Raw genomic sequence first — 24,000 nt, 5'->3', positions numbered from 1 at the left:
GCTCTGTACGTGCTGTAGATAGGTACGTGACAGAGTGGAAACCACACTGGGGTAAGCAGTTGGTGTATGGTTTTTCATTTTGCCTAAATTAAACCAGTGATTCTACAGTAGAAGTAGAAATAATTCAGCCCTTGGGAATGCTGCTAAATTACAAATGCAAATATTCCTCACCATTGACTAGGGCTAGTGGGAATTGCTGGCCAACAACATTGTGATTCCAGCCTATCAGTAGCACTGTGGGCCCTTGGTATCTGCTGAGGTTTGGTTCCAGAAACCCCATGGATACCAAAATCCTTGGAAGCTCAAGTCTATTATATACAGTAAGGTAGTAAAATGGTGTCCCTTATATAAAATGGCAAAATCAAGGTTTGCTTTTTGAAATTTATATATTATTTAATGTTTTCAAGCCATGGATGCTTGAATCTGTGGATATAAAAATACATGAATATAGAGGACTGACTATAATAGCAGTATCATCATCATCACCACCTGCCTTTTGGGAGGTAATTGAGTGAAAAATCACCCCAATGTTTGTCTTGCATTTTTTGAGCTCTGGGGCCTTGGGAGGCTTTAGGGCATGGAGGGATTTTCAACCTGGGGTGGCTGCACCCCCAGGGAGTACAGGATGAAATTTTAGGCAGGGTGACCATGGTATCTTAACCACAAAGGAGGACAAGGCACTGCAGAATGTAGCTAAAAATACTAATATGAATATAAATTCATGCTTCTTAGCCATGTTCAAAATGTAGGAAATGTCCTGGAAAAAGAAGACATCTGGTCACCCCAATTTCAGTGGCTGCAACAAAGAGTGGCTTGTGTCCTTGAGTGACAAGTCACAAGTCATCACTCAGCCAGCTCCCCATGTGCCTTGAGAAGTAGCGGTAGGTAGTTGTGTGTTACATAGATAGCAGTCTCAGTATTTATTTAATCAAAAGAAGAGCATTTTACGATTTACAATAGTTTACATTTATTTTCTGACTGAATTGGAATCTAATTGCTCAGTTCAAATTTGCATTTTATGCACTGAGTTAAAAGCTTTTTTTTTTTAAGTTCAATTTGTTCGTTCGCAGTATTGAATGTGGTTCAATTTGTGGTTCAAAAATTAGAAATCAGACTTCTTAATCTTCAAATGTGATATTAGTTGTGCAGAGAATGAGAAGATTAATCAAATGTTTCCTAGTGATGGGCGTAGAAAAGGTTGGGAAGCACTGCACAAGGACTGCATATGGGGTTTGGGGCCACACTTTGCCCATCCTTGGTTAGGAGTTCTGGTTTCAGGATTTTCAGAATGTGCTTGGCACCAAACTTGTTCCTCTTCCTTCCTTTTTCCACAGCATCTTAATGAACAGTGTTGCACTTTTATGTGTTAATTGGTACTGGCATACTGATGGAATAAGCTGTAAGATTCTGTGTTTCTTTAGATGGGCCTTAAAGGGTCTTCTTTTACACCGAAGATAGAAATAAATACCAGAGCTCTGGTTTGGCACTTGTTCTGTTTGTCTTTAACATGCATTAATGATGTGAGTGAAAATGGATAGACTCTGAAGACATTCAGATGTTTTTCAGGCAGTGCAAAATAATTCCAGTACTGAGAAAACCACGGAGATGTGTCAAGGAAAAATAAAAGTCAAAATCACTTGACTGAATAACAGAATGGTTGATGATTCTTAGTGTAGATATTGGTGCAAAGTAATGTAAGTGGGCCTTTGCTATTCACTGAGGTTTGGTTGCAGGACCCTCCATGGATATCAAAATCTATAGATGTTCAAGTTGCATTAAATACAATGGATTATAGAATGGTGTCCCTTATATAAAATGGAAAATCAAGGTTTGCTTTTGAGGATTTACATATATATTAACAATATTTTCAAGCCCTTGATGCTTGTCTCCATAGCTAAAGAATCTGTGGATACAGAAAGCCAAGCATATGGGGTAGGGAAAGAGATTCTCTTTTTGCCTCTTTGTCCAACTATTTTAATCAGTGGAAAAATAATGCGGTTGGAAAACTGATAGCGGAAGAGCTAAACACATGGGGTTTATTAAGTATTCATAACACACTTAAATGGCAGGGACAATAAGTACACAAATTAGCATTCAGGAGCACAATGAACTGCACAAACCATTATACGACACCTTTTTGATAGAATCTCCTTCTTTTCGTCATCATCTTTGGGCAAGTAGTACTTTGTCACTTTCATGTAAATGCCTTTGAAGTACTCTTCTTCTTTGAGTCTTAGTGATCTATTAATGAAAAACTACACTGTAAAATGGACTGGTTTTAAGCTGTCAACTGAGTTGTGCTTATCAAGCAATCTTGGGGGAAACAGGAAAAGCTCATTTTGGGCAAGGTTCCACTTTTGGCAGCACAGATTTGATGAGGCAGCAGAAATGGCCCTTGCACTGATGGAAATGTCACTGGGTTGGGAAATGCTGGGTGCATGGGCCATCGGATTCTCCTGTTAGCTAATGAACTAAAGGGAGAGTCATTAGAGGGGAGGGATCATTTTTGCTTTTAGCGCCTGCCCAATGGGCTGCACCAACATATTTCAGCATGCTTGAAGTGACAAGACATCACTTTTGGTCATTTTCAGCTAGTGTGTGTGTTTTGGGGGGAGATTTGGAGAGCAAACTGCTGCATTTTTTGGCCATTTTGGAAGATTTTGGCCAGTGAGGACAAAATAAAATCACCCAACAAATAGCCAAAAAAAGTTTTAACATTTTGGAGAGGAAGCCTGCAAGCTTTGGGCAGCTTTCATGGGGTCCCAAGAGCTGCATGTGGCCTGTGGCCAGTACTTTGCTACCTTTTCTATATAGGATATAGGGCTCCTATGGAGAAACCACCATTAATGCAAGGTATAAGCAAGGAGCAAAGCATATTTTGCATTTCCTTGAGTCTTTTTTAAAATTATTATAATTTCAGAGTGTCCCATGGGGAATTTGTTGCAGTTGGAATACCATGACTTTTGAAACAGGACCAGGGAATGGTGGTTATTTGACATGTCCTTCCTCACATCTGTCACTCCATTCAGGTCTTTTTCCTCAGAGCAGGCTGTGGAGAGGAATGAGGAGGATGAGAAAGATAGAATGATTATTTATACACTGCTTTTTCTGCCAAGACAGAGACTCGGTGTGAATGCTTTGGTCTTGGAACACCAAATCTGAGTCTTAATCTTTAGCAGAGTCAGGCAGCAGATTGTTGGTGTCGTGAAAGGGCAGCAGTTTATCAATTATTTACTGTATTAGTATTGTTTTTTTTCTGTCAGGAAGAGAGGCTTAGGTTCTTATGAGAGATTATGTGCCAAAATCATTTAGCTGGCCCAGGCTAGTCTGTGCAGTGAAACCTGGGATGACGCCATTTGGTTCTCCAACACGGGCAGAAAAGTGTCTTTGAGCCAGCTCTGGATAGGAGTGTGTTTAACTTTTCTGAACTAATGATCTCCAAATGATTTTCCTTTGAGGGAAGAAGATAATAGAGATGGCAGTTTATTGTATTCAGCAATCTATGAACATAGCATGCTGTAGCTGCCAGAAACTCCGGAGGTTATTGAACAAGAGGGCTACATAGTCCACTGAATCCAGTGGAACAATTTCAGTTTAATTACGATGTGGGGTTTTTTTTATGTTGTAGGAGCAATCTGTTATGGACATCTGGGGATTGCTAAATTTTTGCAGTTATTTTGAGCCTAAAAGGTTTTCTGCTCTCCTTGATCAGGTGTTTGTGAAATCATTACACTGTATGTATAGTTTTGACGGCCACATTGTAGAAAAGGGCTAGGAACTTTCAACCCCACAGATACTTTGGCTTTTCTGAAGCCCCAACCACCATGGCCAAGAGATTGTGCATGTTTTGGTCCAAAACATCTGGAAGGCCTACGATTTTCCAGACGTGTTTGGAAAAAACATAGCTTTTTAGGCACGATCAAAGCAAATCCGCCCTTCTTTTCTCTCCCAAGTAAAAATGCAATGATTGTTTGCATTCCACAGTCCTAACATACATGTTACTCAGACAGATGGTTCAGTTTGGAGAAGATTCTCTCTTGTTCAACAGTCAAACAAAAAAGCAGGTAAAAAACCAACCCCAGCAACGACCAAAGAGGAATGAGAAAAATGGAGAACACATGAGCCCAAAGCATTCTTAAGAGAACTAAGCCATAGAAGAGCAATAAACTCTCAATTAAATAGCCGCCTACCTTGTTGGCGGCATGTTTTGGCTCCTGGCCCAGGCATGACAACACACAGACCCACAATCTATTTATAAAGCTGCTGTGCTTCTGTCTGTTTGTCGCTATCATTCTTCCTGATCCTTGGCCTAGGAGGTAACACTTGAGAATGATGCCTAGATTGTGTCTGCTCAGCTCTGCGTGTTTGAAAGACTTAAAAGAGTCTCCTTTTACACTGTGTATATTTAAGTAACATATGTATTTAATATAGAGATTGTTTAAAAGCTTATGTTTCTTTTGGCAATTATCAAGGTATCATAGCTGGCAACCTCACACTTCGGGAACCCAGCAAGTACCAGAGATACAAGAAATGGGGCGGGGGTAATGACATTCTTAAAGAAGGGGTTTTAAAATTATTTATTCACTTCTAAATTTAGCAAACTAGCAAATATCTCTTTTGTGTCCTGAGGCCTGAAATGTTAAAATCAAGGGAAGCAAGCCCAGTCCAACCCTGCCATTAGGCCAAGGGTGGGAAAATGGATCTTGTTGGCTGCACAAGGTCTCCAAATCACAATTTTGCAGCCCCTGAAGGCTCCCTAGTAAGTCCACCCCTAGAAACCAGCCAAAATGGGCCCCAACCGCCTGCAAATACAGAAGTATGAATCACTTCCCCATCCCAAATCTTCAAGTGCTTGAAAAGCCAAAAAATGTTTTTATTAAAAAGGCCACAAATTGGCCAAAAGACTTGATAGAAGTGACACAATGACACTCTTAGTGTGTCAGGAGCACAGCAGTGCAGCCTTTGTGGGTTGCACAGTTGCTATCTGTGCAATGAAGGAAGGCAGGCACCTTTTCATCTTGAAATGGTAGCAAATTGTTAATTACTGTACTATATTGTTATTGTATTTCTGTTGTCAAGGATAGAAAGATGTTCTTGTGGGATTCCCCCTCCCCCCGCCATATGTATTAAAATAACTTGCCAGGCTTTAAATACTTTGGTTAGTACTTGGATGGGAGACCGCCAACAAATACCAGGTGCAATAGACTATATTTCAGGGGAAGGAACTGGCAAAACCACCTCTGCGTATTCCTTGCCTAAGAAAACCCTATCATAATTTGACAAGTGACTTGAAGGCACAAACACTCACACACCTAGATATTTGTGTTGGGGGACACTCCTTTTCCAGGTAATAAAATGATTTATAGTTCCTAGTGACAAGACAACTGTGTGCAGTTCCTCTCTATTTATTATTTTGCAGTGTTTATCTCTATGTAGAGTTTCCCATTGATTATAAAATGAAATTCTCTGGTTTCCTTCATAATGTATGACCATCTCTTTCCTCAGTATTGGTATGATGGTGAGGAACTGGGAGAGCTGCCACTGGACTTTGATGTCATTTGGGATGGAGATTTTGCTATTGACAAGCCGCCAAGCTTTAAAGGTACTGGACATAATCGTAAAAGATATATCTGTTCTAAGCAGGTACTTGAGTTCTCATTTTCCTTTCTACTATTACAATATTGTTGCTTTCTGATTTGCTTACCGGTTTTCTGTAGTAGATTTTGTTTCAGAGCATCCTTATTTAATTTTTATTTATTAGCTACATTTATATCCCACCTCCCTCCACCCCTGATAAATTCATGGCCTGTGTTCTTCTTAGATTATTATCTCAACACAGTGGTATGCTTGGCATATGTGGCACTTGCCGTGAATAACTTTTTAGCAACATCCCACAACAAAATGACGGGGGGGGGGGGGGGGGGGGTGTATTAAAAAAGCACTGAGTCGTTCATGTTGGAGGTGGAGACCCAAGTCCTCCATGTTCTTGCCACCACTCATCTCCTTGGGGGGCATGGCACCCTGAAAGACGAGCAGGGGCGAGGTGGTGGTGAAGACCTGAGTTCTCCATGTTCCTGTCACTGTTCATTTCCTTGAGTCACTGTGATGCCCAGAAAAGATGAGCGTTGGCGGAAGCAGGGGGTGTATGCTGCCTGAGTCTTCCACATTCTTGCCACTGCTAATCTCTTCAGATGGCTGCAGCACCCCAAAGAGATGAGTAGTAGTGGGGTGGGGGTGGTGGAAGGCTGAGCCTTGGTGTTGCAGTGGTTAAATAAACTGAAGAAAGACACTTGCCCCTTATGTGATAATCTCTGTTGTGAGTTCAATCCTGTGGGCTCCAAGGTTGTCTCAGCCTTCCATCCTTTCGTAGGTCAGTAAAATGAGTATTTTACTCTGTTGTTGGGGGCAATTGGCTTACAGATTGTAAACCACTTAGAGAGTGCTGAGTTCACAGTTGAGCGGTATAGAAATGTAAGTACTATTGCTATTGCTGTGCTATTCATGTTCCTGGCACCACCACTTATCTTCTTGGAATGCAGCACGGTCCCAAAGATACAAGTAGTGGTGGGTTGGAGGGCCCAATCCTCCACATCGTTACCACTGCTGCTGATGCTCATCTCTTTGGGGCACCAAAGAGACAGGGCTATGGGTAGCAGCCCCACCGAAGACTAGCCTGGTGTCTTGGCAAGGCAGTGTGCAGGCAAGCAGATGGGGTTACTCCTTTCCCCACCTATCTGCCTCTGTGCTGCCTTTGCAAGCCACCAAGCTACTGCTGCCACCTAAGAACTGGAGGAGGTTGAATTGATGGCTGAGGGAGAGAGGAGACTCTCTTTCCTGCCCTGCCAACAAAACCAGAGACCTGGGACTTTGGCACCCTTTCCTGTTCCCCTGCAGCCTTTCATGGTCTGACAGAGCTGTTGGCCAGGAGAGAGAAAGAGGAGACTCTCTTTCCTGCCCAGCCAGTAAAGCCCAGACCCAAAACTTTCGTGCCCTTTCCTTTCACCATACCAGGTGACGTCCCTCTTAGTAACACCTAGGGTGGTGTGTATCCCTGCGTTCTCCTAGTGACACCCTGTCCCAACAATAGTAACAACAACAGCAATCTAGATCAAGAGATTGGTTAAGCTGAGTGAAACAATTGTGTGTGACTAGCCAAAGAAATTTGAATTTCAAATTTGAAACTTTTGAATTTCATGGCCCACAGGGACTTCGGCAAGAGTTCTTGCCAGTTCCAGTTCCAGCTCAGGCTTTTATTACCCTGCCTCATTCCCTGAGTTTTACAGGGGCTTCAGATGACATTGTCTTCCTCTCATAACACCCAGCCACCAATCATTGTTTTTTCTCTGCTTGTCATTTTTCATACCTTGGAAATATCAGCTAGGAAGTAATAGTGGCACACTGCCACCTTAAATAAAAGCATGAGGAATCTTCCATCTGGAAATCCCCTCCAGCTACCACACCAGACTGGCGCCACTCATCCTTACATAGTGATGACTGGACTTGAGTATACCAGCAGTGCTAGCCTAAGAGTTCTTGCTGTTAGACGTGGAGACCAAATTTTCTTCCACTCACCCACCAATCCCTAAGAGCAAGACTTCAAAACAATTTTCTGCATAGTGAAGGTGCCTGTTGATGCCTTTCTTTCTCCCTTCACCCACCCAAAAGTGGTGCCTGAATTAGGTCATTTTGTCCAGCTGCATAGCAGGATTGGGCACACATACCCCACTGGATAGAGTTCACCGTGGTGTGACATCTGCTGGTCTCAGTGTGTTCAAATAAATAGTCAAAGTCAGAAACAAATACTGTATGCTAAACTATTGTGCAGATTTTACTATATTGACCCCCAGGGTGAGAACTGAAACTTGGGTCAAGTTGCAGGGTTTCACTTGCAGAAAGAGAGCTTATTCCAGTCCTCTTTTTAAGATTATGAGTAGAAGAGGTCATATAGGGTGAATAAAAGACAAGAATACTGTTATAATGGGAATACGAGAGGCTCTATTATTTCATTGCCAGTCTGTTCCTTTCACTCTGTCCCTAGCTCTGATGTATAAATGTTCAGCCCAGCGTTCTAGCTGTGGGCTCTGCCTCAAGTCAGACCCACGTTATGAGTGTGGTTGGTGTGTTCCTGAACGCCGGTGCCTCTTGCGCCCTCATTGCCCTGCTTCCCGGCAGAATTGGGTGCCCCCTGGCCGGCGTGGGGCTCGCTGTGCCCACCCTCGCATCACCCAGGTAAGAGAAATGATTTTATCAAATTCTTGCATTTTATATGCTGATTTGTATTCAGAAATATATCCTTCATACTTTAGGTAAAATTCTCAACTTGGCTCACAGTTGGCGAAAAATGATAAAACAATGTACAGTGATTAAAATAGCAAAGCAATGGCCTTTTTATTCCACTTTCCTTTGTGGGAGCTGGCAGCCCACCAAAATTTTTTAGGGCTAGTGTATCAGTCATAACCTGATGCATTGTGGTCTCCCCTTACTACACTGAAGCCCTGTACAGATACTATGTTTTGTGAATAAAACCTACAAAACATTGAGGTGTAGAATCTTACCTGCTCTCTTAGAACTTTTACATCGTGTATAGCACATGAATATATTACCTTGCCTTGTGTCACTGGACATCACATTAGCATGGAGCCTAGCCCTCATTTTGTCGTAAACAGAACTTCCATTCTGTGGTATGCAAGTTGTCTCTCTTGGGCTTTATGTGTGTAGGCCCCTATGTGTTTCATTATTATTATTATTATTATTATTATTATTATTATTATTATTATTATTGTTATTATTAACCTTTATTTATGAAGCCCTGTAAATTTACACAGCGCTGTACATGCAATCTTTTTAGTTAGACGGTTCCCTGCCCTCAGGCTTACAATCTAAAAAGACATGACACAGAAGGAGAAGGGAGTGGTGGAGGCAAAGGGTAAGAGGTCCAGCAGTTCCTCTCTACCTCCGAGGCCTGGACCAAGGCAGATGGACTGGAGGGAGGGCTTGGCTTCATAATGGATGGTTAATCTTCATCCAGGGAAAATACATACTCTCAAGTAGGATAATACATACACAATACATAGCAATACAGGAAATGGTTCGATAAACAGGCAACAAAAGAACATCAGATAGTAAGCGACAATTATGCAATGCCTGGGAAGGCTTCTCTGAACAGGATGGTTTTCAACTCTGTTTTGAAGCTGGTTAAAGAAGTGATGGCTCTTGCTTGTGGGCCCTATCCTCCACTGCACATGCACAGCAAACATAGGTATTTCTTGGCTTCAGGTTGGAGCCTGATGCTAAAGTCTGACCTTTGCATTTCTCCTCATTTTTGTTGATTTGTTAGTAAACCCTTTCAAACATTGCTTTTGTAAGTGTCTTCTTTGCTTTCCTTGCTTTATCCCACTGGCAGGGATTATTCCACACCTTTGAATCTGAATGTGGAAATGCTATGTGCTTTGCTGTCTCTTTCCCATTCTTTGTGAACTAATTGAGCCCTGCCAAAGCAATATAGGAATGTGTGCATAGCAAACATAGCCAAGGCCTTTTCTGTTCGTGCTCTTGAAGAGTAAACATTGCCCTCCTTTAGGGTACCTACATGTTTTCTCATGGCAGCCTCCTTGGCTTTCTTCAGTGGATGTCCTCTCTTTGTTTTCCACTCTCCTTATCTGCTCCAGGTGCTGCCACTTACTGGCCCTAAGGAAGGTGGGACACGGGTGACAGTTTGGGGCGAAAACCTGGGGCTACATTTCTTTGAGGTGGGGGTACGTGTGGCCGGTGTGCGCTGCAGTTCTCTCCCTGCTGAATACATCAGTGCTGAAAGGTGAGTGAGGCTTTTTAACAAGCAAATAGAAAGGTGTGCGTACTGCAGGCTGGATTGACTGTTATAAGGAGCTGTCTAAATACAGAACATGAGGATCTGAGCTGGAGCAGAAGTATGCCTGCTTGTACCTTTGCCTTGTTGAATACCTTCATGTTTTCTCATGAAAACCTCCTTGGCTTACACTACATCTGTTGTATAGTCATGGGTAAATCTACAGTTAGTCCTAAATAGCAAAGATCCATTAAAATGAATGGGACTTATCAGATGCTGCTTACAGAGGTTGGCCATGTAGAGTGTGGCAGCTGAAGTCCAAAGAAATAATTTATTTGAACACATTTTTGGAGCAATGTCTTTACATGAAGAACAATTGGGTATCTGTGCCAGATATTACTACAGTAGTAGTAATATCTACTATTAGTAGTCCATTCCAGATTTGTTGGTGTACAAATAATGGCCACATTAACAGGGGATGTTGAGAGTTTTAGTCCAACTTATCTGGAGGGCACCCACCTGGGTAGGCTGCGCTACTCTATCTGTGTACATATACACTATACTATAGGAAGAGATTGGAATGTCAAACAGTTTACAGCTAATGAAGGGCATTTACATTTTCTGTAGTGATTTAGTGTGTCTAAAGTACTTCATTAGATATTATCTTAACGCAAAACCAAGTGCTGCATGTAGCTGCAAGTAACATTCCCTTGAAATAATACTTTTTTTTCCAAAGAAAAGGAAGCTGAAATTGGAGGTAGGCGTTGAGGGGGGGGGGCTGTATTTAATATTTTGTCTTCCCTTAATCTCTTCTGTCAAAACTGCCCACCCAGCTAGCTTTTCTTCCATGGGGAAAACTAGACAGTGTGGTATAGTGGTTAGAGTGCTGGACTGGGATTTGTGAGAGCCATGTTCAAGTCCTCAACTGAGACATGAATCTCACTTTGGAACAGTCACTAATTCCCAGCCTGTTCTACCTCATAGGGTTGTTGAAGCACATATGTCACCCTGAGCAAATTTGAAGGACAGTGTAATCTAATTGTAACCAATAGATCATGAGTGAGCAGGTGCAGAGGCCAATTTTCACCCTCATAATGGGCAGCAATGCACCATTTTTGGCTGATATTCACCTGAAAATCCAAACTAGAAGTTACTTTTGTGTTTGTTTGGATTTGCTTTACTTTTATTGATGGAACTTAAGATAAGCTGTCAATCTTGAGTCCTTCTGAAATGGCAATTAATTATTTGGCTGCATCTTTTGATAGAGGAAAAAAAGAATTTGAGGGATCCAGGGTTTTTTTTGGGGGGGGGGAAGTTAGTTTGGCCCCCAAAAACTCAGGGGCCTCCATGCCATTTTTCCGCTTACAACAAATGATGAATAATTAAATACAATAATTCAGCCCTTTGCTTGCAGTGCATTTGTTCCCTACTACTGCCCCCAGGTCTGCTTTTTGTATGAAAAAAGTTAAATCAGAAGGAAGTTAAAACTTCTGGTCCTCAGTAATCCTTATGATAGAGAGCAAAGTTTGTATTACTATGCCAAAGGGGGAGTGGCTGTAGGGTGAAACAACTTGGTCCAAGCAGCACCCTGATGAAGGCTTCCCACACCAAAGTGTTGACCTTAGGAGAGAGGGCACATCATTTGGGTGCTGCTTCAACTAGCAAAATACCTTGGGCCAGCACTGGGTCAGGAGAATGACAGCATCTGCATTCAGGTCATCCTAAACCCAGACATCCACAGACCTTTTGCCCATGTATTGTACTTGTGATGTACCTTGAAGTCATTACCAGCATATAGTAACTCTACAGTGTGTTGGGGTTTTTTTTGAAAGATTTGTTGAGAGGGAGTTTTCCTTTGCCTTTCTCTGAAGTGCAAAGAATGTGACTTGCCCATGGTCAGCCAGAGGGTTCCCACAGCTGAGCTGCGCTGAATCCTGGTTTACAGAGTCATAATCCAGTGCTCAAACCACTGCACTTCTGATCCTCCATCCTTTACTTTTTCCATCTTGCCATGCAAGAAACTGGTAAACTGTAGTTACTTGATTGAAAATTGGAGAGGGCTTTTGTTCCTTTAATGATTGTGCAGAAGAGGGAATTTCTACAGATGCTGTTTGTTACTTGGTTGCATAACAAGCATCCCATGCTGAAACTTCCTCTTTTACACAGCCATTAGAGGTAGATGAGCTGTCTCCAATTTTCTTTCTGGCAACCCTATTACTTGCTTTAGAACAAGCCAAGATATTAAAACAATTATGCACCATTGGTTAAAGTCATGTCCTGCTCTGAAGCTGGTAACCATAGTTTTGCAGTTCAGAAGAAACAGTAGGACTTACTTGTGCCTTGGCAAGTGTAGGATTATTCAAAATGGGAGTGAATGTCTTGTTATGAAAAAAAAATGCATGGCCTGGAACTGGTCCCACAGAGGTAAACTGGCTGACAAACCCGCTTCAGTTGCCCACTGATTTGGGAACACTCTTTACACTGAGCGAGAGAGAAACTATAAGGTTCCTACCCAATATAGAACAATATGGCACACTACCCACTACTCCCTCAGGTACAGAAACCTCTGGGCTGTTCTTATGTTCTTATTTTATGCTGGGAGGAATGCTGGCACTTCCTTTGGCAATGTTGATTACAGAGGAAAGTATGCCTGACCAAAAGTATTCATGGCATCTTCTTCAGCTCTACAGAGCAATGCTAAAGGACATCCTGAAGGCCTTTCCAATATAGTAGTGCTGATGACATGGCATGCCTCCCTCACAAAGTGAGGAATGAAGAAAAGGTCCTGCCTAGAATGGAAGGTTCATTAGGCAAAAAAACCCCATTTCCTCCACCCAGCTCAGATCAAGAAGTGGTTTTAGTCAGACCTTCAACAGTATCTAGACTTGGGCAGACCAGAAGAGAGTGGCAGGGGTGAATTGCAGAGGGCTAGTAGTTTTCCAGGGCCAAAATACCGTAAAGCTAGACAGAATCAGCTCTGGTTAGTACTTGGATGAGAGTTCACCAATTAATACCAGGTGCCGTAGGCTATAATACAGAGGAAAGAATTGGCTAAACCACTTCTGATTATTCCTTGCTTAAGAAAACCCTATGGAATTCATGGGGTCGCCATAAGTCAACAGGGAACGTGAAGACACACACACACATGCATGCATGCACACATTCAGTAGTTTCCCACAGAGGCTGGAAAGTAGTTAGCATTACTTGAGATAGATTGGATGGAGCTGTAAGGTTTGGAGACAGGGAGACAGCTGAGGTAGCGTGGATGAAGAGAGAGTGTCCTGTTCTGACAAATCCCAATGCTTCCTCTCAGGCTGGTGTGTGAATTGGAGCCATCGCTTTTGCCAGACCCTCCCCCTGGGCCTGTGGAGCTCTGTGTCGGAGATTGCAGTGCTGACTATCGGACCCAGTCCGATACTCCCTTCACCTTTGTGGTAATCTCACTGTTTTAGTCAATATTCTTATTTAACTTAAATAATGTGCTAAAGTACATGATAGAAATTACTTGCCTCGAAAACTCTCAGAGGGCATCGAGAAATTGCTGGCCTGGGAAACTGTTTGTGGGCATCAGAGTGGGGACAGAATGACAAAATTAATGAAATCTTGAAAGAGTAATAGATAAGTATGTATGTAGAAGAAGAAGTGAACTCTCTGACTGATGTACCTTATTATATTGTCATTATAGCAATAGTATTTACATTTCTGTACTACTTCATACTGACTTAAGTGGTCTCTAAGTGGTTTACAACATGCAAGCCAATTGCCCCCAACAAGCTGGGTATTCATTTTACTGACCTGCAAAAGGATGAAAGGCTGAATCAACCTTGGAGCTCCTTAGGATCGAACTTCTGACATTGTGGCTGCAGTACTGGCATTTAACCACTGTGCCACCAGGGCTCCTTGGTGTTTGTTCATTAATGCTATTAGTTCATTATTCTATATAGTTGTATTGTATTTTATGACTGGTTTGCCACCTTCAGTACTCAGAAAACACTAAAAAGGGAGGGATGTACGTTTTAAAAATAAATAAATGAAACTAATTGCAAGACGCAATTCATTATTAATTTCTGTCCCATGTAGACTCCCAGTTTTTACGGAGTGGACCCAGAACGAGGTCCCACTTCAGGTGGGACAAAAATCAGTCTCCTAGGGACCCATCTGGATGCTGGGAGCAATGTCAGTGTTGCAATTCGAGGAGCACCATGTCGGCTGATCAGGTACTCTTAGGGCAGCATTTAGGTTTCAGAGGATATGATGGGCACTCTTGGGTGGTTAAAAAGTTAAATGGCAAAAAGGCAGCTTGTTCAATGTTCTAATTTTGTCTCTCAGGAACTGTTTAAGTATGTCAAAGCAGATTAAATCTGGCACTTTTGAAGTCTCTAAAACAGAGTGAGCAGCTTCTGGCCCTCTAGATATGGTAGACTGTAGTTCCTATCAGCCCTAGCTGGCAAATCTGATGAGGAAGAGTAATGGGAATTGAATCCAGCAATATCTAGGCTAGAGGTTGCCCGTTCGTACTTAGGTTCGTATCATTTTTCAAAATGGCAAGTCTGTATGTAGAGTAGGGCTGGAGAAGGCCACAGTTGTCCATCAGCTCCTTTTTGCAGCCCCTAAACACCAGAAACCCCTCTGTTTTTCAGAACCCCTGCTTTGAGTGGGGAAAATTAAAATAAACAAAATAAATGGCCTGAGATCTAGTGGTCAGAATAAAGCAGAGGGTATGGGGTTGTTGAGTAGCCTTGGAGAACAGGGAAAGGTAAAAGGTTTCACACATACAGTATTAAGGTTCATAGAAATTATAATCTTTGAAGTTAAATTATATACGAGAAGCCTGTTGTTATGGTGTTGTTGTTTTTAACCACCAACACTAATTCTAACTCTCTTGATCTTACTCACCAAAGACGCAGTGCAGGGGAGATTGTCTGTCTGTCTCCCCCCTCTGCGCTAGGCCCAGGCCCTGCCAATCTCAGCCTTCGCATCGACCGTGCTAACATCAGCACCAATGGCACCATCTCCTTCCGCTACAGCCCTGACCCAGTTGTCACAGCAATAGAGCCTGCCTGGAGCATTGCCAAGTAAGTGACGAGCCTGTGGCGGCCCCGTGTTGTATTGCTATGATGACCGTGGTAATGCTTCCTGGCTGAGCATCTGTCGTTCCCATTGGATGGTGTTCAGGTCCAGATTGCTTTGCTCTATCTAAGTGGGTGTGTTTGTGCACCCATGTGGAAGTGCACATATCTTTTCCTTATTTAAAAGACAAGTAACAATATAACAAATATTTAAAAATATATCCTTGTGCTGATATGGGCATATATTTCCAATTGAGGAGCATGAAGAGAACACACACGGATCATGGGATCATCACATTAATAATACATATATGCAGAGATATGTGTCTGTATCTATATATCAGTGGTGGCGAACCTATGGCATGAGTGCCAAAAGTGGCACTCAGAGCCCTCTCTGTGGGTACACACACCATCAACCTGAACACAGAGTTTGTTACTAGAAAGTCAGAGGGACATGGCACTTCTCAATAAATAAGTGGGTTTTGGGTTGCAGTTTGGGCACTCAGTCTCTAAAACATTTGCCATCACTGCTATATATGAATGAAATAAATAATAAAGCAACTAAACCACACTGGTTTTTTTCCAGGTAGAAGCATTGTATAATGTATGGCTATACAGTGATACACCCAGACACACATGCACCTGTGCCCATAACTGTGTGATGGGAATGTCAGAACTCCTAAGGTACTTTTTACTTCGCCTACAGACTTAGTCCTTCCTGAATCTTTGTTCGCGAAGCAAAGCCAGAGAGAAAGAGAGAGACAGACTTAGACTTTCAAAGGTAGTCATTTGGAAAACAGACCTGTGAAAGGATCGATGAAAGGGAAAAGAAATTAAAAGAACATCGGTCCCAAAGTTTGTTTGCTTAGGACTGTATTTATGCCACACTAAACATAGTTAGCCTGCTATATATGACTGCTTCTTCACTGCCATGAGAGCACCTATAGTGCATTACTGTTACAAAAGTGGAGACAGACATTTCTTGTTAGTTCTTTTTCCTTATCATTATATGGTAGCATTTCTGGTTTGAATCTTTTTTCCTTTTGCTTGCTTCTCACAGTGGTAGCACCAGCCTCACAGTGAGTGGGACCCACCTGCTGACCATCCAGGAGCCACGAGTTCGAGCCGCCTATGGTGGAATAGAAACTGTCAATGTGAGTCTTTTATGAAAGTCCTTACTAATAAGAAATGAACACGTCTCACCTTGTGAAGCAGGGGAAGAGTAGAGAGTCTATTGTCAGAAGCAGAGAAGTCATTCGTTAATTCATCCCTTGGCCTAGTTGAGCATGGCTCTTTGCAAGAGATCAGTTCAGTGTTTTGGAAAACCCAGGAAAGAGAGAGTGAGGGCAGAAGGATAGTGCTACTTTACTATTGCACCCAAAGAGGAAATGCACCACCAAAAAAGAATCCACAGTTGTCTTCTATTTGGATATGTTCACCTAAAAGGCATAGGTGCACATTTAGAAACAAGTACAATGAAACAAGAGAACCAATGTGGTGTGGTGGTTTGGGTGTTAGACTAGGACTCTGGAAGACCAGGATTTGAGCCCATGCTCTGCCTTGGAAACCTATTGGGTGAGCTTGAGCAAGTCTCATGTCCTTAGCATCAGAGGATGGCAATGACAAAGCTCCTAAGAGCAAATCTTGCTAAGAAAACCACCTAAAGGGGTCATCATAGAGTTGCCATAAGTTGGAAATGACTTGAAGGCATGCAACAACAACACATAAAGCAATCCATTTCAGCAGAAAGAGGACAAATGTGGCCAGAATAGATAATCAATGAGTCTGGTTACTTTTGAAGGGTAACATCAAGGCCCTTATAGTTCCTTATCTTCCAATGAGTTTTGCATCAGACAACCCTTCTAATAGGCTATTTAATAGAGAATGTTTTTAAATGGGCCTCTGTAAAATAGGTGACATGGCAACACTATGTCCAAATTTGGCTCTGACCCTACCCACTTCTAGCATCTCACCCCAAACAGATTACTCATCCAGCAAATTCAGCCTGTGAGAAAAACAAAGTTCCTAGCCCTGCTCCATTATTACATCAGTGGTGAGGAATGATGGGAGTTGTCTTTGAAAACTTGGAGGGCTGTAGATTCCTCAGCCCTGCTTTAAGATATCAGAGTGGTAATCAAAGCAGGTGTTTGAGAGAAAAGTATTCTGGTTTCCCCTCCAATGTAGCAGTGAATATCTTTTATCCTCCTCCTTACAGAGCTGCCAGGTGTTAAATGACACAGTAATGTTGTGTAAAGCTCCAGGCGTTGTACCTGGAGAGCAGGCATTGCCTCTCGGGGGTGCTCACCCAGATGAGTTTGGCTTCCTCTTGGACGATGTGTCTGCTGTGCGTACCCTGAATCGCTCGGCCTTTACATACTATCCAGACCCCAGCTTTGAGCCTTTTGGTCCCAGCGGCATCCTTGAGATCAAGCCTGGATCCCATGTGGTTCTCAAGGTACTGAAGATATTTGGGCCTAGGGAATTTAACATTTAATTGTAATTAAGAGGATGATTTGCCTGATCAGAATTCCAAGTAATCAAGGGAGTGAGCATTAGAATGTTTGCTTTCACTAGTAATGTAGATAACTATGAAAAAAAATGCAAATAAACCCACACTTCTTTTCTTTTGCATTTTTAATACTCCCTACAGAGAATGCAACTTTTCTTGGCATAGAACTGGATTACTTTTATGCATATTTCTTTAAAGACTATCCCCAGTGAAATAAAATTTTGCAATAATAAATAAAATACACATCACTTCTGCACAATACACAGTACAGCCAAGAAGCTTCTCCCCAGGAAGTGCATTGATTTGATTAATTCTTCTTAATGCTGTTTCCCACCCTTCACAAGGCATAAATGATGCCTCCTAGCAAGTTTGCTCATAGTGAAGAAAGTCAGCTTTACATTTTGGAAATCCTGGGCACATGGAGATTATCATCTCCATGTCTAAATCCAGGACCACAGGACAAGCTGCTCCTATTTCTGTCTCTCACATCCCTGTGTTTCTCAGGGCAGGAACCTGATCCCAGCAGTATCGGGGAGCACACGGCTCAACTATACAGTGTTGATTGGAGGAGAGCCCTGCACTCTGACTGTCTCGGAGACCCAATTGCTGTGTGATTCACCAAGCCAAACCGGAGAGCAGCCAGTCACGGTACACCTGATGTAGAGGTTGGGGTGGGAGACTTGAGGATATGGATTCATTCAGGTATGCATAGATAACATTGTGAGCAGTTGAGGGCTTGAACAGGTACCATAGCCTTTTGCAGTATCAGTGTAACATTGCAGTGTGCATCTGGGACTGCGAGGAATAATGTCCAGGAAAGAGAACTATTTGGCAAGGGTAGGTGTACAGTTGACCAGCCATTCTTTCCCAACCCTGTAGGGCAGAAGTGGGCAAAGTGTAGTCATTCAGATGTTGCTGGACAGCAGGTCACATCAGTCCTAGCCAGCACAGCCAGTGGTAAAGGGTTATGGGAGTTGCAGTTTAACATCTGGAAGGCCTCACTTAAGCACACTTTCTGTAGACCAAATGTAAGTACCTAAAAATGGAACTGATTCCTCTTGCAACCCTCTACAGACCTGATAACGTCAGGGGCCATATCTTTTGATATCATCAGGTCCTTGACTGAAGCATCAGGTTGATCTTCCTTGCAGTACTTAACCACATTATTGGGTTCTTGCCTCCTCATCTTCTCTAATCATAGAAGGGGAAGGAACTACAACATTCTGGTAGCCAAGTGCTAGCTGAGCATGGCCAGCTCTCATTTTCCTTTCCCTTCCCTATACAACAGAGGTGGACAACTGAAGAGGGTCAGGGGCCAGTTATCCAATCCCAGCCTCCCATGGGTCACACCTTGCAACCAGAAGCACATACAAATTGCTTGTTTTCTTTCCCCTTTCTTTTTCAAAAAGACAGCCAGAAGTGACATTGTGTCATTTTCTGTCTGCATTTTGTAGGAGAAACAGTGAAAAAAGGCATTTGAAAGGGAGTGGGGGATTCTGTGGGCTGGGGAGGTTTTTATGTGTATTTGCATGCACTTGCGGGAGCTTTAGATACAATTTCTAGGCCATTTTGGGATTATTTTTCTGCTCTTATTTCCATTTCTCATGTGAAAAAGAAGTGAAGCCTAGCAGGGAATCGCTTGAGTTGGGATTTTAGAGAAGGGGCAGGTCCCCCCCCCAAAGATTACTATTAAATGGACGGGGAACATGAACTGGCCAAATTTGACTCAAAGGCTGGAGTTTTCCCATCCACTGTTGTCAGTCAACAGCAAAACCTGTGGAGCTCCACTGCCTTTTGTACTGTGGAGGGCATAATGGTGTTCCAAGAACAAGTCCTGAGCACCCTTTGGACAAGTGAGTTTGACAGCTGTTCCCTGAACTGTGCAGGTAGCTGTGTCCATATCCAAAAACATTTGCCCTCTGGATCACCAGAACAAATGGCACAAGGAGAGGCCCCTGTGGTCTGCTTTGTGGGATTTCAAAGAGTGTCCTGCAGTCTGCAAATAAACTACTGTAAATGGGCCTTTGAAACAGCAGGGTGGTGCTAATGGAATGTTTAACCTCTAGATCTTCTCCTTTTGCAGATCCTGGTGGGAGGTATGTCATTCTCTCCTGGGACTCTTCATATCTACCCTGAGGCAGCCCTGCCTTTGCCGGCTCTCGTTGGGCTTGGAGCAGGAGGAAGCTTGCTTCTGGGAGCTATCATCGGGGTGCTGGTGGCTTATAAGCGGAAGACACGGGACGCAGACCGTACCTTAAAACGCCTTCAGTTGCAGATGGACAACTTGGAGTCTCGTGTGGCCCTGGAGTGCAAGGAAGGTATTGAGGGATTAGGGGAGATGGAGACATAGCAGGGGCACTTGCAGCAACTGATTGGGAGGAGCCAGCAACACAGCTCTGGGTACAAGGGCAGTGTACCTTTCTAACTCAAAGCTATATTTCTTCATTGCCTCAGTTCACTTTGGCATCTTCCCTCAAGCAAGATGAGCTTGACATGGGAGCAATGACAGGGAAAGGTACTTTCTCTGGCAGTGTTTCTCTGTGGCGTCCAGATGGATATGTAGGTAGTGGTTTAGCAAACAATGCTTCAGATTTCAGCTTTTTGGGACAGAGCTTTGAAAAATTACTCTGTTGAGCCACAGCTCTCAGAATGACCAGTGCCCAGGTTGGCTGGTAGAACCCAGCAGTGGTAGTCCAAAAAGGTAACTTTTCCAGGTCTGGGGAACAGTATGTGGATGACTGAATCAGGTCATGCTCCCAGAGTGAGGAGTAGCTCTGGTTGGTTAGGACACACCTGCAGCGTAGGCAGTAGGGATGGGTGATTCTTTGTCAGTTTCTAATTAATCCATTCATGTGTGTTCCACATACTGTAGCTTCTGCATCAATTTAAATATATTTATATATACACACACATATATACATGAATATTCACAGTTATTTTTGTATCTACTTTTTGTCCTATATACACAATTATCCATGCAATTTCCCCCCCCTGATGTGCATCTTTATACACACGTTACTGCTAATATATGCAGTGCAGCTTTGGATAACATACAAGTTTTTCTGCACAGTTTTTGTGCTGAGGACTATAGTGCAAAGTTTGAAAAAGAGTGCAGTCCAATTAATAACATGCTCTGATCCACATATTTATCTGGGAAGTATGAATTAGGTCAGTTTGTTTTGAACTGGAGACCAACCCAATTCTCCACCCTTTCTGAATGACAGGCATCAGTTTTAACAAAGGAAATGGTGGTCATTACCTCCTATAACACTGGGACTGGCCCCCTATAACATTAAGACCAACCTTTCAGCTATCCCTGTTTTGCCTTATGTTGGGGATATCTTCATTTTGTTGCTGTTAAAATATGAGCAAGTTTCAACCCCTCTAGTTTCAAGGAGTTAACAGTATATGTTGAGGGAAAGCAAGAAGATGCCCTTGCATTCTTGTGCACATAGATGGAAAGGCATGTGGGCAGATACAAAATGTTCTTGGAAAAACTAATACACCATACGGACTCACAAGGGAACAAATCCAATACGTTGCTGTTATTGCAGTATGACAATGCTTTATTTGAGGATTGGAGAATAGTTTAAGTCTAGATGTGTTGAACTTCAACTCCCATAAACCCCAGCCAGTATGGCCAATGGCAAGGGATTATTGGGACTGTAGTTCAAAACATCTTGAGGGCCAAAGATTCTCCAGCACAGCTTTATATAGGCCACTAAAGCAGCTCAGGAAGAACTCCACTATCTATTTACATGGCAACCTTCCTCAACCAGGTGTGTTCTAGATATCTTGGTTTGTGTTATCCCCCAGCCAGTTGGGGTATGCTGAGACATATTTTTCCATTGCAAACCGTAGCTGCCTATCCTGGGAGAACACCTTCCTCTGTTGGTCCAAGACATTTTACTATCTGAGGGAGAACATCATATGCCCCCCTCACCTGACATAATGGCAACCCTCCCCTTTCATGCTGTTTCAGAGTGAATGAAGAGTAGACAAAGAACCATTAGCAATAGCAGTATTCAAAGGGTTCTTGTAGCGCCTTTGAGAAGTTGATTTCATAAACTTGGTCTACTTTATCAAATGTCTCCATGCATATGAGGAAGTAGGCCAAGCCTACAAAAGCTTATGCTGCAGGCTCTTGCGCTCAGTTAGTCTCAAAGGTGCTACAAGATCCTTTTGATACTGGTATTCCAGACTAACATGGCTATGGCTCTGAATTCTACTCCCATTAGCAACATGTAGATGTGTCAGGCTGAGGTAACTTGGTCATGAAATGGTGTTAAAAGTACCCATTAGTGTTTCTCTTTTCCTGTGTGAAATGTTGCTGAGGTGGGGAAAAAGCACTGTGTGTGAAGCTTAGAAGAAGGATAGTAGTTTGGGGGAATTTGGTTACAACAGGAACTTTTTTGGGTCTACACATCCCCAAATCCCACAGTCAGCATGGCCCCTGGAGATGAGTCCAAAAAATGAACATTTCCAAGCTGCAACTGCCATGAAGGATCTAATGGTGGTGTCTAATGAGAAGTATGATTTCCATGGAGTCCTGAGAATCTGGTTTCCTTTACAGCCTTCTGTACTTTGGCCAAAGTTCCCAGCACATGCCTGCCACATGTGTGAATGAGTTGCCAAAATACACATATACACACAGCTAGCAGTTGTGATTGTCTGTGTTCCTGTTCCCACGTAGAAGGATTGGAAGACCCTTCCACCACCCAACTCCCCACCCCAATTGTTGCATGTCAATTGGGTCCTTTTCCAGTTGGGCAAAGCTGTTGTGAGTTGGGTTTGGTGCATGCTGCCTGTGTGGATTCCCTTCGGTGTCAAAGCCCTTGTGGGGAGGGTGCACAGTGAAGACGATCACCCACTGTGAACCTACAGCCCAGCATTTTTGACAGTCCTCCACCTTCTCCAGCTTTTGCTGAGCTGCAGACAGATATTAACGAGCTGACAAATAACATGGATGGTGTGAAGATCCCCTTCCTGGACTATCGGACGTATGCGAGGCGTGTGCTCTTCCCAGGGGTGGACGATCACCCAGCACTGCAGGAGACCAGTGTAAGTGCAAGGCATGGGAGGTGGTGGTGGTGTTTTGTGCCTAAGCCATTAGGAGATGGGGAGTTGAGAGATCAGTAGCATAGGGAAATCTCCCATTAATGCAGAGATAGGAATCATACAGTTCCAGAGGTTGTTGAACTCTCAGCATTCTTCACTATTGGCTATGCTGGCTGGGGTTGCTGGGAATTGCAGTCTAATAATATCTGGATGGCTGACCAATCCTCATCCCTGCTTTAAGAGTAGCTGAGCTGAAGACAAATGCCTACAATCTGACAGTTCTGCATGTTAAGCAATATATCCTCCTAGGTCATTGTTGTCATCTCTCCATTTGATAGCTTTCCCATTCAGATGCTTGTTCCTAAGCTTCCTTCCAAATGAGGCCTTTGTTGTCTAATTGCCTTGTTTTCACCATAGGATTTTATGGTGGGGTGTATGTGTTTGTCTGTCCATGTATATGTGTCCAGGCATCATGGTCTTCCATTTTTAACATGTGTTTTGCCACTACTTCATCCATCTTCTTTATAATCAGAAAAGAAATTAAGGAAAGAAAAATGGAGTAGCTGCCTGGTGTCTTCCATGTCTTTTGTTTAGCAGGGCTTGGAGCTGTCCATCTAAACGCATCCTGTTCTGGAAGTTGCCCCACTGGCCACAGAGTAGCATCAAAACACCCTTGGTGGGAGCATAAAATGCTCCTCCTGGAAGGCCTTGTTTAACTTTCATCAGATTAATATTTAGAAGCACTATATTCCTATGGGTACCAAAACGTGTCAGGGCACACATGTGTAGGGCATGGCAATTTTGTCATGTCCTGGTTGTGATTTGCCAGAAGCATCTTATTGCCGTTGGAAACAAAATGGTGGCCTAGATGGATCCTTTGATCTAATCAAGAGCTTAGACGAATTCCTTTTTGGATTATTGTTCCCAGAATTCCCCAACTAGCATGGCCATTGGCTGTAGTATTCTGGAATTGTAGTCCAAAAAAGTAACTTTTCCAAGCTTAGGCTAGCAAGGCAGTTTTAGTAGTCTGCCATGGCATCACTATGGCTGCTATCACCCAGTTGCTATGCACCTCACAATGCAAAGCCATACAGAATCCTTAGTAATTTTATAATTTTACTCATTAATCATAATTCCTACAGATCGTTGAACATAATGGCTTTAGTTGTGCAAAATTAAAATTATATATTTAAATTACTATATCATATGAACAACCGACATGTATTTACATTAACATAGTTTCATGTGGTTAAAGTGACAATTTGGTAAGATGTGATGCTTTTGAAGAAAATTTGTAAAAAATATTTTTTAAAAATAAATCTTAATATTTTAAAATATTAAGAAAAAAACTGGGACCTATTATTTTTCCTCCCACTGAGCTTCACCCCACTCACCCCATCTCTTCCACTGAGTTCCAGCATTTTAAAGGGGCACAGATGAATGCTGCAGCCTGTTTCTGCCAAAAGGCAGATGGATCACCACCCAATGTGAACTGGTGCAGCTTGCACCCCCCTTAGTGATTCTGATGTTCTTAGAGGTAGAAGCAAAATGGGTGGTCT

The 24,000-nt window shown here is 42.8% G+C and overlaps 1 protein-coding gene across 4 annotated transcripts in view; it reads left to right on the top strand.

The window, feature by feature from the left end:
- PLXNA3 (plexin A3) overlaps nt 1-24,000 on the top strand; it is an 87,530-nt gene that overhangs the window by 46,894 nt on the left and 16,636 nt on the right. For all 4 annotated transcript variants that reach the window (XM_042452355.1, XM_042452353.1, XM_042452351.1 and 1 more), the window contains 11 exons: nt 5,506-5,602; nt 8,039-8,229; nt 9,669-9,814; nt 13,119-13,239; nt 13,886-14,022; nt 14,707-14,880; nt 15,935-16,028; nt 17,090-17,329; nt 17,888-18,031; nt 19,467-19,701; nt 22,302-22,444. In XM_042452355.1, the coding sequence (XP_042308289.1) occupies nt 5,506-5,602; nt 8,039-8,229; nt 9,669-9,814; nt 13,119-13,239; nt 13,886-14,022; nt 14,707-14,880; nt 15,935-16,028; nt 17,090-17,329; nt 17,888-18,031; nt 19,467-19,701; nt 22,302-22,444 (1,722 nt within the window). The remainder of the gene's footprint in view (nt 1-5,505; nt 5,603-8,038; nt 8,230-9,668; nt 9,815-13,118; nt 13,240-13,885; nt 14,023-14,706; nt 14,881-15,934; nt 16,029-17,089; nt 17,330-17,887; nt 18,032-19,466; nt 19,702-22,301; nt 22,445-24,000) is intronic.

The sequence above is a fragment of the Sceloporus undulatus genome, chromosome 2 (genome assembly GCF_019175285.1).
Source record: "Sceloporus undulatus isolate JIND9_A2432 ecotype Alabama chromosome 2, SceUnd_v1.1, whole genome shotgun sequence".
Lineage (NCBI taxonomy): Eukaryota > Metazoa > Chordata > Lepidosauria > Squamata > Phrynosomatidae > Sceloporus > Sceloporus undulatus.
Note: the sequence above shows the minus strand (reverse complement) of the source record. Positions and strands in the feature narration are given on the sequence as shown.